Here is a 16,966-nt window from a genome sequence, read left to right as displayed (position 1 = left end):
GCGACGTCGAGTGCGACATCGCATTAACGTTGGAAATGGAAAGTTGGATCGACGTTAATATATAATTTATCTGATGAACTAATGCCTAAAAAACATTTTATCTTAAAAATAAAATCAGCTGCCTACCATGCTGTTGTGTTATTAACCTTCTAGCACACAGCATAGGGTAGTTAAGAACTAAAAGGTACATAAATTATATAACGAATGCTAACTATTTGAAACTTGAGATTTCTGCACAAGCAAACAAATACTTTTTCTTTACTTTTATTAAACATACTAAATTTAAGCAAATTAAAGTTAAAATTTGTTTTTAGTTTTACTGAGAATTTTTGTTTTATTATATTTATTCTAAAAAACGAAAAATAGAAAGTTAATATAGAGCAACTTATTGTAAGAATATGTTTTGTTAAATAAAAAAATAATTATATTTGAAATTTATGTAAATATGTAATATTCCGTTATTTTTATGGAAAAAAACTTATGTTAAACAAAAAAACTAGATTTTTATTAGAAAATTATATATTTATTAATATTTGAGCTTAAGATATAAAACTTGATTATCATCAGTTTCTTAATTTTCATATCACCATTCCTTAATTCCGCCGCCATCTTGGGAGGCCAAAACTGGCTTCAAAAAATTTTTTCGTATACGCTATCCAGTTATATTTTGAGATCAGAGGGTATATACGTTTATATAAAACGCGCTGAAGCCAGTTTTGAAAGTCAGCCGCCATCTTGGTTGACCCAAAACATTTTTACATTTTGCGCAGAACTATGGAAAAAACACAGATGAAATGAAATCAAAGCATTGCAACAAGTCCATAAATAATTCGCCAGTTATACTTTCGAGGTATGTTACAATGAATTGGGCGCTACTCGACTTTCTCCCCCCTCCCCCCTAGTTTTATGATTGATTCTGATAGAGAATTTTATGCTGATTCATAAAAATATAAAAACATAGACCTGAAAATTAACGGAAAGTGCTCTAATTCGAAGTCAAAGTTGTAAAAAATCCCATTAAAAACCCTAATATTCGCCATTTTTTTTCAAAACGCTTTCATTTTCAACAAAAATTAATTACCGTTTCATTGCGCAATAAACAAACCTGGTTTCCATAAGCCTTCGCATTATTATTTTAAAGTATGGTAACGAAAGTGTTATAAGGATATAATAATAAGCCACAATACTTTGTGAACATATAGACAAACAGCTAGCATCAGGAGCTAAAAAATAATCATGATCAGTAACAGAGTTTTCTAGTAGTTCAATAATCCTATTTCTGCTAGAAGAGTTATTCAAAACACTAACAGAAGGAACATCTATGTTTTCAATGTTTTGGTACTTACTAGAAGCAGTCAAAATAGGTACAATTTGCAATGGCAAACAGTTTCCACAAAGAATATCTTGAATATCATTATGCACCAGCAATTTTTTATATGTTCCAATAAACTGTTTTGCTGAAGGGTATTTATTACAACCCAATAAACCTCTTAATTTTCCAAAAAAAAATTACTGTACCTATGAAAAGTAATGCCACCTGCACTATCTCTTGAAGTGCATCCATAGGCAGAACAAGATACTAGTGCCTGGTTTGCAAGTACTTTTTAGCGTACCAGTACCTGGTATACTGAAAAGTACATGCAAACCAGGAAATAGCTTACAAATTTGAAATTTACCACAAAAAAAGTTTTGTGTTAAATTTCATATTTGTAAGCTATTGCATATTTGTAAAAGGCATGCATTTAAAAACACTGTCAATTCTGGAAGGGGGATTTCAGAAAAATCACTTTCATTTTTATACCTTGCAGAAAACTTTCTCTCTGTATCAACCATTTATATAACATTAAAATGTAATGCCACCAGTACAATCTATGTATGTATATATATATATATATATATATATATATATATATATATATATATATATATATATATATATATATATATATATATATATATGTATATATATATATATATATATATATATATATGTATATATATATATATATATATATATATATATATATATATATATATATATATATATATATATATATATATATATATATATATATATATAACAGGCGCGGATCCAGGAATTTGTAACTGTGTGGCCAAATTTTATTTTCACGGTTTAAACTTCGATAAAAGATCGATATTTTAATATTTTTTCACAGCGTTTCGTCGCGTTGGTTTGACAAGGTTCTAACTGACATTTTTGCCAAAATTGATTTTATCATTTTATTAGACTATTTAAATCATGATGAACAAAATAAACTGAAATTTACAATTACATAGCGCATAACAAGCAAACTGCTAAAGTGCCAAAGTTCTATCTGCAACTTAATTTAACTAATATTTAGTATGACAAGGTTCTAACTAACAATAACTACATAATCTCTTGCTGGTTTTTATTAACTAATTATTATGATGGAGAATTTTATACCCATCAAGAATCATATAAAAAATAAGTCTGAAAATCAACAAAAAGTGTTCTAATTTGATACCGATGTAGAATAAAATACCATTAAAGATATTATTTGAAAATTAAAAAAAAATTTTTTTATAACGTTACTCAAATTGACACCATGTGCCAATGTGACAGGTCCTGTCACATTACAAACCAAAATACTGGTTTGGTTTCGATTAGCATAGAAATAACTGTTATAATTCAAAATAAAAGGGGATTTTTGAGCTAAAGTTATCTTTTTATATTAAAGTAATGATGTTTTTGCATTAATAAATTTACAAACTTACCGCAGTCAATATAAGTACATTTCGCCGCGCCATTCCCTATCATTCCCTATAGGTAAGTCGATCTAACTATATTTTGCAGTACTTACCCCAAAAATTAAGTCAATACTTCTTCATTTTTTTTTACTTATCTACAACAATCAGTCGATATATGTGCACTTTGGAACGTTGATCTTACAAAGTAACTTATTTTAACTTGTTAAATCAAAAAAATCAATAATATTAAAATTTAAACAACTTGTAATAAAACGTTTTTGTAGCAATAATAAAAACCAGGCTGCGTAGTTAAAAAAAGATTTAAAAAATGATTTGAAAATAATTTTTCTGAAAGTTTTTTTCGAAAGTTTGAAAGTAAAAAAAAGGACAATTTGAAAAGTATTAATTTTCGTTTTAAGCAAAATATCAACAGAAAATGGAAGGAATAGTATTTGATATCAAAAGCAGTTACGATAGTGACGAATTTGTTGCTCCAATTGGAGCAACAAATTCGTCACTATCGCCGCTTTCACTGGTTGGCCAACCAGTGAAAGCGGCGAAGGCTGCTGTGAATTAAGTACACGGTTAGTAACCTAATATAACTTTTTTGTTTGACTTTGGCCATGCATTTACATATTAAAATAACTATATTTATAAGCTTCGGAAAAGTTGTTTAAAAAGATTTTTCTTTTTAACATGTTCAAACAGGAAGAAGAGGGGTTTTAATTTAACCAGAACTGCACAAGATTCTAAAGGAAATATTGTAGAAGAAGCTTTTGGAAACAATGCCAATGTTTATGTAGCACAGGCTGAAAGTAATTTTGAGATAGACATGAATGTGCAACCTACGAATGATGCTAAATTAGTGACAAACAAGTAAGCGAAATATGTAGTGTTCCCCCTCGATCATCCTCTAAATCATAAATATTTTTAAATACATTTATGGTTTGTTTTTATCATAAAAGTTTCATCTAAAAGTGATTTTGATATTAAAGTCTACTATCATATACAAAGTGAACCATTTTTAACCACTTAAGAATGATTCAATTAGTATATAATAATATACTAGAGATATTATTATCGACTAAGTAATATTACTCTTCTAGGGATCACGTTCAACAAACGATTAAAAAAAAAGTCCGAAAACGAATATCTAAACCTGAAACCTGGGGATGTAATAAAAGAAAAAAGGCATATCAAGCTGGTAAAAATTATAGAAGTCGAAGAGGAAAACAAGTACCGAATAAGATCATTCAAACAAAAAAAAAACTGTCTGGCAAACTGTAAGTACAAATGTGCTAAGAAATTATCAGAAGATGAGCGAAACGATATTTTTTTATCATTTTATGCCTTAAATTCAGCTACTGAAAAGAGGCATTTCTTTATTACTTCAACTGATGGCACAACCACTGCTAGACCAAAAAGAAAACACGAGGAAAACAATGATAGTAAAAATGCAAATAAAGAAACTGATGACCACGCTGAAAAACAAATTTTTTCAAAAAGGAAGTACGCCTATAGATATTTTTTTCATGTAAAAGGAGAAAAAGTTCGTGTTTCCAAAACATTTTACCTAACTACACTGTCAATTTCACAAAAGCCAGTTTACACAGCTCACAATACCAAAGATGTTAAAACAAATACTCTAGCACAAGATCTACGAGGTAAAATCATGAAAGGCAAACGTACACCGCACAGTGATGCCAACTCAGCTAGGGATCACATAAAATCTTTTCCAATAGTTGAGTCACATTATTGTCGTGTAAGTACCAATAGAGAATACCTTGAGTCACACCTTAATGTTTCAAAAATGTATAATCTTTACAAAGAGAAATGTATAAACGAAAATGTTGAGCCAGTAAAAAAATCTATGTACAACCATATTTTCTCCACCGAATTCAATCTTGGTTTTCACATTCCAAAAAAGGATAGATGCGACCTTTGCGAGAAGTTTAAAGTTGCTGAAAACACTGATACTATGTCTGAAAAATTGAGAGAAGACTTTGAAAGGCATCAAGTTTTTAAAAAAGAAATGAGAAATATACGTGCTGAAGAAAAAAAAGATAAAAATGTTCCGGTTTTACTTTTTGACCTTCAAAATGTTATTTTGACTCCGCATGCAGAAATTAGTTCCCTTTTTTATCTGAGAAAGCTAAGCGTGTATAATTTGACAGCTTTTTTTTCAACAATCAAAAAAGTGTACTGTGCACTATGGAATGAATCAATGGCGGGAAGAAGCGGCAATGATCTTGCCAGTGCCTTTTGCAAAATTTTGAGTGATGTGGTAGAGGAAAACGACGTAAGTGACTTAGTTACTTGGTCTGACTCCTGCGTTCCTCAAAATCGGAATAGTATATTATCAAATGCTATGTTACATTTTTTAAGAGACAATCCTAACATTAACTCAATCACTATGAAATATTCCCTTCCAGGTCATTCATGCGTCCAAGAGGTGGATCATGCCCATAGCGAAATTGAAAAGCTCATGAGGAAAACTGATTTTTATAGTCCAATTGGATTGATAAGGATGTTGAAACAAGTGAACAGAAAAAATCCTTATCGTATCATTCAAATGAAACCACATGACTTCAAGGAGTTTTCAGTAACAGCAAAGCTGTTTAATTACAAGTCAGTTCCTTTTTCTAACGTTGCTGTTCTAAAATTTACTCAAACATCTCACATTATACATTTTAAATCTAGCCATGATCGCAATGAACCTATGAACTGTGCGAATGTCAAGTTCAATTAAAAACCTAACAGAAAGAATGCAGCAACAAGTCCATCAACTTCCACTGCTTTGAATGTAAAACCAAAGATTCAAAATTGTACAAAGGAACTTGCAGACATAAAAAAAAAGGCATTGAAGCTGCATTTCCGTTTATGCCTCTCGAGGACAGAAATTACTATTGAGTTGTTCTTCACCTTTAAAATAAACATGAAAAACTTTTTAGGGTTGTACTTAATGTAATGGTTTTAAAATGTACCAAAAAATGTAGTACAAAAAAAAAAAAAAAGAGTTAACAAGATGTTGTAACCTTGTTTTGTGACTGAAACAATAATCTAATTTATTAAAATTAGCTTTTTGTTATATCATTGTTTCAGATACAAAATTTAAAGTAACTAACTGCCTCAGTCACAAAATTTAAAAGTCACTAACATGTTTCTAACTACCATTAAACAGCAGTTAGAACCTTGTCATAGTGAGAATATGATTATTTCACTATGACAAGGTTCTAACTGCATTATGGGGGTATTCATTTTTCTATGAAGAGTTAAACATTTTTTAATCAAAAATAGTAATACTTATAGCAAATGCTTATGTTATCATGAGTAAAAAATATTATCGATGGATTTTAATAATTTTTGGTGGTAGGAACATAACAATTTTTAACATTGATTTTCTCAAAACTACTCGCGGATCAGTTAGAACCTTGTCAAACCAACGCGACGATTTATTGATTGAATAAAACGTCGGTAACGTATAATAAGAACCGTTGTGGCCATGGCAGGAATCTCTATAGCCAAAATTCGTAAATTACGGCAGACAAATTTAAATTTTTAGGCATATTCCTTAAGCAAAAAAACCTAAAACTAACATGGCTCCCGTTAAATTTAAACTATATGGCCATTGCCACAATGGCCACCCCTTAGATCCGTGCCTGTATATATATATATATATATATATATATATATATATGTTATGATAGTGTCGTGTATATACATGCATTTATATACATACATTTAAGTTAAAGCTTATTATTTTATATACATGTAAATACATACTTGTTTCAACTCATAAACATATGGTTTTCTTTTCACAAGAATCTTTCATGCTATCTGAAATACAGTCTCTGTTGGTAGCATGTTGAAATACAGCTATCTGAATATCTTTTTCAGTATTCCGAATGTTATTGAAATGAACTGAAGAAGACTATCAGTTAGCAAATAATTCTTTACATGAGAGTATAAGTTACCAAACATAAACTGACCAATTATTGAATCATTTGGTTGCAATCATTACAATATTTTGATTTGGTTTAACAAAGTTTTAAATAGAATCCTAAGTTCCGTGAAATTGTTTTGGGCTAACCAAGATGGCGGCCAAATTCAAAACTAGCTTCAAAAAAGTCACGTGATGCCGTCTCCTGTGCAATGATATATTAAAAATAAACTAGATGTCTAACTTTCGCGTATTTTTTGAAGCAAAAATCGGCCATTATGGGGGGCAAATTTAACAAATCAAAAGCTTCGTATTTGTTTTGTTTTGATAAATAGCGTAAAGATTTTGCCCCCCATAATGGCCGATTTTTGCTTCACTTTTTCTTATACCGATTTTCGGCAGTTAGACATCTAGTTATTCTTAATATATCATTGCTCCTGTGTACGTGCGTATCTGGGTTTTTACGGCGCCGATTTTAAAGACAAAAACTGTGACCTTTTTTCTCACAGCGTGCTCGAAGTCGGTGTGGTAATGATGTATTTATTTGTCTTTTTTTTAGAATTTTATATCAGCTTAGACTTTATTAAAAAAGTAGAATGTTTTATGTTGAATAAATTATGGTTTTTTTTTACGTGTAATAAATTTTTCAGTTTTTTTTATTGCTATTTATAATTGTGTTCCTGTTCTGGCACTGCATTGATATTGAAGGCATGTTGGTACATATTTGAAATTTTCCAGTCAACTGTATAGATCTGACAGTAACTTCGTCACTTCTGACTAGAAAACTCTCTTTCCTGTGGCCTTGTGAAGAGTAGAAATCAGTTTTCTAGTTCCTCTGTTTGAAAGATCAAGATTTATTCGAAGTTGCTTGGATGTTTCAAAAGAGATTTGCTGAATTTGATTTCTGTCTCCTTTGTTCTCAGGACGAACAACTCTTATTATCTGCGGTTTTCCGCAGGTGGCTAAATAAAATAGATCACCTGAATTTACTTTTTCTTTTTTCATTTTTTCCTTGATTATTGAAGAAACCACCTGCTCTGCACTGTGCATACCTTGTTCCAATGCCAATGATGTAAGGTTTTTTACAGCAGTTGATTTGCAGCATTTGTGCTCTAAGCCACGACCTAAATAAATATTGTTGATGGTAATTTGACTATACCAATATCATGTTATATTTTAAAATCTTCTGTTTATATTACCTATTATAGACAGACATTTAGAGCAGATCTTTAATGTGTTTTCTAGAGAGGTTGAAGAGCTCTCATCAATCTCAATTGTTATAATGTCAGACTTGCGCTTCTTAGAAATCCAATCAATCTAAATAATAATTATTCAGAAGTGACATTTCAGCTTTTTATGACAGAATTGACATCTTTATAATTTAGCAGATATTTTAAAACTCTATTTTAAAAGATACAATTAACTTAAACCTACCTTTTCTATCTTCTGTGTCCATCTGGTTGGTGATTTCTTTCTTTTTGCAATCATGTACAAATTAGTTTTGCAATTTCCACATATAAAAGAAGGATAGGCTGCAATTTCTTTCATGTATCCAGAGCATACATACGTCTGCACCAGTTTTTCAATAGTATCTTGGACTATAATAAGACTCTTTTTAGTTTTTGTTTCCCAGCAAACACAGCAATAACTATTTATATTCATATTTTATTTGCTAAAATTATAACAATGCCATGAGTATTATAATACAATTTTTTTAAGATTAAGAAAATTTATTAAACCAATCTTTAAATTTTTGAAGCATTTCGCGCCAAAAATTTATTAAAACAAAAAATTTAAATATATTTGCATATTTTATGCTAGATTTATATTTTATATTAAAAATTTGGCAAGTTAGGGGCCAAGACCCCTCTGCCATCCTGTTATTAATATTTTCAATAGGATTTTGGACCCCCCAGTCTAAAAATGCACCCTTGGATTTTTAAAATGTTTAATTTTTAATATTCTAATAAATACCTATTTGATGGCATATTTTTTTTTTTAAGTAGGATAAAGTTCAACGTTAGAGTCGATTTATGATAGTGTTTGATAGCGGCGTAAAAGTTTCTGAAGGTCAAAATCATAGTCTTTTATTTGAAAAAAAAATAAACTGATTTATTATTGAACTAAAATTTTTACTGATAAGCAATAAGATTGGTCGTTTAGATGGTTTGCAAGTTTAAGTTGTAAATTTTTAACAAAAAAATTTAATATTTTTTGAAAGTTTAAACAATTTTACCCTATTGACTTGTTACATTAATTGATCTTTAAGTTAAAACATTTAAAAAACTTTTATATAAAAAACTTTTACTTAAAAAAATAAATAAGTTTCACTTTAATTCATCGTTGACGACGTTGAGGATGATGATATTAAAAGTATCTTTAAAAAAATATCTTTAAAAAAGTATCTTTAAATTTATTTTGTTTTAATGATGATAAAAGCCAAAATAACTAAAATGTTTTAAATGGATTTCTAATCTGCGCAGATTTAATCCAGCTATTCCTTTCTTCTTCATTAAGATAATTAATTCATTTATTGCAAATGCTATAAATCTTTGGTACTTTTAATCTGAAAAAAAAAAGACAACAAAAATAACATTTTCAAAGTTCCTTAACAAAGTTCCTCTTGTTCTGATTTTGATGTTTTTATACGCTTCATTCGTTCAATAATAGAATTCTTCAATTCGCTCGTACCTTGTTTCAATTAAAGTTTTTTTCGTTCTCGAAATGAGCTCGAGCAGCTAGATTCTTACCATAGACGGCAAGTATCGTATTGTTGAACCACGTTTTGTATCAACAAGGTATGCAGCGACAACTTCTTATTTCTGTGTATGTTAAGGATCCACCGCACTTTGTAAAATGAGCTACTACTTCGCGAAAAGCTTTTGGTTGGCAGCATTTACATTTATGCTCCCAACTCATAGTTGACCCTTTTAATATAGGAAACGAAGCACTTTTGCATTGACCTTCGCATCTTGTTAGGTTCACAGTCTTTCTACAAGCAGGATCAAACACTCCGGGCATCCCTATTTCTGTGCTATAATGTTTCTTTCGACATTTTTTATATACTTCTTTAAATAAAGGGTTCTCTTGTTGACTGCTCGAAATTAAATCTATGAGGATGCTTACTATCGCCAAATAGACAAACTTTAACAAATACATATTAGTACTGCAATCTTGAAAACACATTGAAAATATTCATTGCAATATATATCTGCACTTATCAATAATTGGAATAATCATAAATGCCTACAGGCACAAACAAACGCAAAGAATTTTTAAAAAATGTATTAAAAAAAAAAAAAAACACTTCACCAAATTCTAAATTCAAATAAAATATTTTATTTAATTCTAGAATTTGGTGATGTTTTATTTAATTCTAAAAAGCAACAACAAAGATAAATTTAAAAAATTCCGACTTTAATAAGAACTTTGTAATCAGGACTATCTGCTACTTTCAAGAACGGTTTTTGTTGCTATTGAATTTTCTTTTGTTGTAAAAATCTATACAATATATGACGTAAATTAAGCATAAAACCGTAAAAGTGATACTTTCTATTTGGTGATAGAGGAATTAAACCGTAAAAGTGATACTTTCTATTTGGTGATAGAGGAATGATAACAATTTAAATATTTAATAATATGTTCCCACATATGCTCATGTAGTAAAAAATTTCAGAAATAAATTTGGTGCGATTATAAAATTAGACATTTTTGGTGTACTGTTTGCATCGTTTGATTTATAGAAATGGCCAGGCTTGCTCTTATTCTAAATGAAAGTTGGTTAATGAAGGTTTCTTACTTTTTAAAGCTATTTTTCCATATTTAATTTTGGTATGCCTTTAAAGTCCAATTTATATTAGTATATTTCTGTAAACAAAATGTTTGCTTGTGCATATTTGTGCGTAGAGAAGTATTTTTGAAGTATTTTTGAAGTATTTTTGAAGTATTTTTGAAGTATTTTTGAAGTATTTTTGAAGTATTTTTGAAGTATTTATGAAGCTTTTTTATTCACAGTTACAAAAGTACGTTAAAATCTTGTCATTTTTATTCACTCATGGTGATAACAAGATGACGCAGCTAGAGTGCAGCAAACATTTAAAATGGAGTGTTAGCAAAAAAAAAAAATGTATTTAAGTAGTTTTTGCACTCCACCTTTTATATTCCCTTTTATGCTCCTGTCTCCCTCTTATGCTCCTGTCTGGCTGCGCCACTAGGGAACACTAAATTATTAATAGTAAATAAGGAATGATATTAAATAACACAAAATAAATTAGTATAATTTATTTTGTGTAGTTTATTATTACGTGCTTAATAACAAAGGAAAATTGCCTTCCAATCACAGAAAAGAATTAGCAGTTCTGTTTACAAGTTCTTTGGGTTAATACGCCATTTATTTCTCTTCGGTTAATCAGAATGCATTTGGTCTGAATATCACAAAATCAATCGATTCATTCTGGAGCTGATATTATATCAGTGCATCAACTTCATACCAAAAAAATTTATTTTCCAGGATCTTTTACAGCGTTTAAATTACGGAATAATAAATGTAAAATCAAATTCTCAAAATCCTCAACCGTGGGCAAACGCTATTGGTCACTATTTACTTTCTTACAATTCACATGTTTCGGTAGAAACTTCTTTATTTTTCCATTTATCTTGCCATATAATAAGCTTAAGTTGTGATTTACGTTAAGACTCTGTTATCTTTAATAGATAATTTTAATAAAGGTCTCTTCGTTCCGATTTACTTAACGCGGTAATACTGCGCAGAAAAATGCGCATTAATAATGCGTGGAATGAAAAGGCTTGCATTAATATGCAAAGGTTTGCATTTATGTGCAATTAAAGAAATTATGAAGGCATATGTTTGTATCTTCAAAAACTTTGTTTGAGAAAGTGCTAACAATAGTATTATTCCTTTACTTTCAATAAAAGTTAATTACTCTCGTTATTACTCTTGTTATGGCATTAGAAATTATCAATATTTGTATTGTTTACAAAAAAATAGCGTTTAAAAAATTAAAATCACACGCTTAATCTATCGCTTTAAATATTGTTCTCTTGTTTAGTTTAATCCCATTTTATCTCATTTTATCCCATTTTATACCAAATAAAAAGATCCATAACGATAGTTTCTGTATATATTTAATCTTTGTGAGAAACGTTCTTTTAAAAAAACACTATTCTAAATAGCTTTAAATAAATAAAGTTAAAATACATGCAATTTCTTTATAATTTCTTGTCATTTCTTTCTAAAGACATTTTTTTTTTGCACGTTTCGGTTACATAGCAACTAGTTACATCACTTTGATGCAAAGGTGAAACTCCCTCTGCTCACCTAAGTTGTCACGGAAAGAGCCCAAGGTTTTTCTTGATCATCGAGTTTTATTCCAAAATACATCAAGCTCTGTAATGCTTCTTTGATGTTTCTTTAAATACAAACATATATAACAAAAATTCTTAGAAAAATTTTTACAACCACAGTCAGCCATGCTTAGAGTAGATGGGAAAAAAGCAGAAAAATAAGAATGTGTCAACTGAATAAAACAAACAGCTTTAAAAAAAAGATTAAGGTTTCCAAAATAATTCAACTTCATGCTACCAGGTGGGAGTGTGTATGTATGTATGTATGTATGTATGTATGTATGTATGTATGTATGTATGTATGTATGTATGTATGTATGTATGTATGTATGTATGTATGTATGTATGTATGTATGTATGTATGTATGTATGTATGTATGTATGTATGTATGTATGTATGTATGTATGTATGTATGTATGTATGTATGTATGTATGTATGTATGTATGTATGTATGTATGTATGTATGTATGTATGTATGTATGTATGTATGTATGTATGTATGTATGTATGTATGTATGTATGTATGTATGTATGTATGTATGTATGTATGTATGTATGTATGTATGTATGTATGTATGTATGTATGTATGTATCAGTGATATTTAAGTTCTAAATATAATTTCAATTTCCATTTTTACTTCGTTCTTGTAGCATTGATTTAATTTCTAATTTTAATTTTACTTCTTTTGAATCAGTTCTGATGAAATTAATTTCAGTTCAGTTCTTATAATTTTAATCATTTTAGTTCTTATTTCAGTTACTAAATCAGTTCATATTTTACTTCTATCAAATTTTACAGCAATTAGTAGTCCTAACGACATATTTTTTTTGAAAAAATTAAAGTGTAGTCTTGAAGTCTACGAATTCGGGTAACTTGTACTAGTTACATTCATTTAAAAAAAAAAATCTTATGGCTCCTTCCTGGGCCTTAAAAAAAGAAAAACTTGCCCCACCCCGGGGTAAGTTGGCGCAAACTATAAAAAAGATTATTAACGTATTAGTGAGTAAAAATGTATAAAAATTATTTATTATTTCTATGAGCTAGTAGCAGTTAGTAGTTTGAAATGAAGCCAAAACAACACCCCACCTTTATTCCTAGTAACAAAACAACACCCCACCTTTGTTCCTGGTAACAAAATCCCCTAAAAAATTTTTTTGTAAAAAAATTCAAAAGTATTTTTTTTGTAAAAATAAATTTTTTCAATATTGTTAGAAATAAAAATTAAAAAAAAAATTAATTTTATAAAGATATTTTTTGTTTTCCAGCTTCCCCTGTGAAAATTTTGCCAATAAACCCCAAAAGCTTTTCAATAAACTGCCTAAAGATCCTGAAAAACGACAACTACTAAAACAGCCTGACTGATAATAGTAAATCAATTGTGACTGGAATGTTTATAGCAGTTTTATTCTTAGGACCCAAGATGAAATGGTCAGTTAGGAAAGTTCCCTGAGATTTCTGATACTTTTTGATAAAAGACTCTGCAGATAAACGCAATTCGTCAACTTACCCCCGCTGAAAACTAGCCCCGGTCTACCCTATCATTATTTCAAGAAATAATGTAATACATAAATTTCAAGAAAAATATTTAAACAATTTTTTAACTTAGTAACCATAGTAACCACCTTAGTAACATCTAAACATCTAAATAAGGATAAAAATAGTCATAAAATAGTCATTCAATGATTCAATTGAGTTATAATAAGAAATTGAAAGAAAATATCTGGTTGAATTTAAATTACAAGTTTTTGTTCAGTTTCGTAAAATTCTCATCTCTAATGATTTTTTCATTCGATTGTGGCGACCAACAGTTAAAATTCCACAAAGTGAAAATATCCTTTCTACAAACGCCTGTGATGCTGGGGCGGACAGTAAATCTTCAGCCAAAATTGCAATCTTGCTATACTTGCTTTTGTTTTGTTTCCAAAAGAGCAGGCCGTTACTTGGCAGCGCTTCATCACCGCTTATGTCTACCAAATACCTTGACAGCTGACTTGCAACAGTGAGGTTGTCTTGGTTATAAATTTTTCTTTCTTTTGTAAAGATTTTATTTGACAAGAACTTAAAGCGCTTTATGGCAGCAAATTCACATTTAGATCCATTTGACTCAGCAGCAGCTTGTAATTCTTGTTCTACTCCACAAACTTTTATTATATAAATCTTTGCTGCATGGAGCAAGGTGCCCATTTCCGGTGTGAGGATAAAGACAGCAACGGTTGGATCTAACAAATATGCAGCAGACGGAAGAGGATTAAACGTATCTGAGTCCGGCTGCAGAATTGATTGAAACCGTTGACGTAGATCTCCAAGACGATTCGCTGTCAAAGACTTGTTGGTAGGATATTCTTGTAAATAGCATTCCAAATTGAGCACAGATGGTAGAACCTGTGAAAGAGACTGGGCATCGGTCTGAAGTATATCTGTTTGTACTACAAAGGGTTGCAAAAGTGAAGAAATGTTTTGAAAGTTCTAGATTTTTTTTTTATTATATCAGAAATCAGCGTAGTATGATGTATAAGGAGGCTTGCTAACTAAGTCGGCGCTTGTCTGGTTTCGCACCCCCCCCCCTCCTCCTTTTTTTTTTTTTTTTTGCAGATTCTGAAAGATCTTTGTCTGAAACGGAAAAAAATGTATTCATTTTTTTTTTGACAAAGAAAAAGTACTCTAATTCACATATGATTATTCCATTTTTCCGTTAAAAACGACGCTGCTTTTAACTCCATTTTGAAACTTATTAATGATAGTTTTAAAACCATTAATTTAAACCGCTGAAAATATTTACCTGGTTTTTACAAGCGTTAAGAAACACAAAGAACAAAAAAGTGACTTAAATTAAAACATTTACTGAAAAGCTATTAAATTTATTCATTACAATATATAAAGAAATATAAACAAACAAATAATGAGCTGTGTTCATCAAATAATTTTACGAACACCTAATTTACTGGGTAGTTAGTAGCAATTTGATCCCAAAAGTGAAAAAACGCATGCTCTTTAAACCTCTGCATCTACATGAATTCGCTGAGATAGTCAGGAGTCTTGGCAAAACACAGCCGATACTTTTGACTAAATGCTTAGATATATAAACACAAATAAATCCTTTACTCGTTACTTTACTCGTCTGCAGATTTCAACATTGTGGATTGCTCATTCTAAAATTAAATTATTTCCTTATATGAAAAAGATTTAAAATAAGTTAATTTAAATAAGTTAACCAAATTTCTACCTAAATAAAAGCAATCAGCAATAATTAATACTTTTCAAAGAATCTCAAATATGGTATTTAAAAATCTGCCAAACTCAAAAGATTTTAAATACCTACCTTGTTCCTGAATATCATTCTCTTGAAAAGACTACAAGCTTCTCATGAACTTTGGACATTTGAAATAATATTGAAATAACTGTTTAAATTTCTGGCTTACATTAATAGTAAACGATCATCTGTGTCAAATTTTGGAATTGCACAAATTAAGCAAAGTTTGAGGCTAAATTTCATATTTATGTACTTAACAAATTTTATTAGTCTTACTCTTAGCCCACCAGATAGAAATTCTAATATATTTTTTTGAATTCTTGAGTTTTTGTTTAATGACATGCAGCACTGCATCTTCAATACCATGTGAAATATGACTTGATTTACTGACTTTACATAAATCATCAATTACTGTGCTGGAGTTACTGCTTAAATGATTTTTCTTACACTCATGATTTACACATTTGTCTTTAAAAAATTTTTTTCCACAAATCTTCCATGCAAAATACAAAAGTTTCATTATCTACAGTTGTTTCATCATCTACATGGACAGAGTTGAAAAGGCTGTTAATTATGCTGTGGGTTGAGAATAAAGGACATTTTGCTTCACTTTCTAGCTAAACATTAATAATTCATACAATACATAGACTGCAAAACGAGAGCTGACAATCATTGTTCATGACTGTTTAATGCATTATTCTCCGGTAAACCTTAAAAATATTCAATGTAATATGTAGATTTAGCTGAAGAAACTTGTTCTTTGCTTAAAGATTAGGGCAAGGATTCAAGAAACTAGTTTATATTTGTTTGCATCCATCTTTTAAAAGTTCCTGGTCTTCCAACATTGGGACTTGGTTTTCAACCAACCTTACCAAAAATACACTTACACTCTTTTGTCAGACATTTTAACCAAGTTTTTAGTTTAGCACTGAATAGTTTTTTTCCTTGCCTTTTGAATATTTCTTATAGTTGTATAACATTTCAAGCACATTTTTGGTGGGTGAACCTCTAAACAATATTCATCTGTATTTGTTTTAAAAATATCAAACATTCTTTCAGTCTTACTGGCAGTTGTTAAAGAGTCTTTTCCTGTCAAATTTCCACTAATTCTGCAAACTCTCAATAATTTTTGTTGATGTTTTCCAGCCATCTATTAAACAAAGTTTTTGAAATGCTCTTTACTAAATATTGAAATTTCATTTCATAAAAAATGACAGGTTATAGAAATCAATATTTTTGGAGAGACAATGAATAATGCTTTTATTAAAAACTAACCCAAACGTCATAAAAATTTTGCTTCGTTCATAATACAAATGTATATAAAGTGTTATTTTAAACAATATTACACTTTTCTGTTCCAATTAGTGTAGTAGATGTTAAAACATAAGTTTCACTTGGACTTTGTGCATATAACAGCTCAAATATGTAAAATACCATTTTATTTGTCTAAATATTAACAGTCACATAAAATTACTTTTAGAAATTGGAAACAGTGCTGCAAGCTACATAACAACGTCGGAACGAGAATGCAACAAATAAAAATAAACAATATCTTTTATGTGAAAATTTAAGATGACCGAGCTGGGTGTGTTTTGCATGTTTACCAAAAAAATATATACGCTTGGCGATGAGTTCTTTTATACCAAAGAGTGTAGACTGATATTTTTTACTTTACCTGC

General features: G+C 29.6%; 2 protein-coding genes and 1 pseudogene across 3 annotated transcripts; 1 reads left to right on the top strand and 2 right to left on the bottom strand.

Annotated features, from left to right (window-relative positions):
- Positions 1-3,166: 3,166 nt before the first annotated feature.
- On the top strand, positions 3,167-3,610 carry LOC145184228 (uncharacterized). The gene is made up of 3 exons (XM_090080833.1): positions 3,167-3,243; positions 3,279-3,314; positions 3,439-3,610. The coding sequence occupies exons 1-3, from the start codon at positions 3,167-3,169 to the stop codon at positions 3,608-3,610; spliced, it is 285 nt and encodes a 94-aa protein (XP_089936959.1).
- Positions 3,611-7,270: 3,660 nt separating this feature from the next.
- Positions 7,271-8,347, bottom strand: LOC145186372 (uncharacterized). 2 transcript variants are annotated; one of them, XM_090080828.1, is made up of 4 exons: positions 8,105-8,347; positions 7,870-7,987; positions 7,723-7,794; positions 7,271-7,632 (listed from the first exon to the last, which is right to left on the bottom strand). In XM_090080828.1, exons 1-4 carry the CDS (start codon positions 8,330-8,332, stop codon positions 7,448-7,450), a joined length of 603 nt encoding a protein of 200 aa, XP_089936954.1. In that variant the 5' UTR covers positions 8,333-8,347; the 3' UTR covers positions 7,271-7,447. The 2 variants fall into 2 exon arrangements, with proteins under 2 accessions (XP_089936954.1, XP_089936953.1); XM_090080827.1 differs by having other exon boundaries at positions 7,271-7,794.
- Positions 8,348-15,452: 7,105 nt separating this feature from the next.
- Positions 15,453-16,278, bottom strand: LOC149890886 (uncharacterized; annotated as a pseudogene).
- Positions 16,279-16,966: the final 688 nt, after the last annotated feature.

Source organism: Hydra viridissima, unplaced genomic scaffold (genome assembly GCF_058129835.1).
Source record: "Hydra viridissima isolate aposymbiotic clone 2 unplaced genomic scaffold, HvirCarnegie_v1 scaffold_3, whole genome shotgun sequence".
Lineage (NCBI taxonomy): Eukaryota > Metazoa > Cnidaria > Hydrozoa > Anthoathecata > Hydridae > Hydra > Hydra viridissima.
This window is presented reverse-complemented; position numbering and strand designations above follow the sequence as displayed.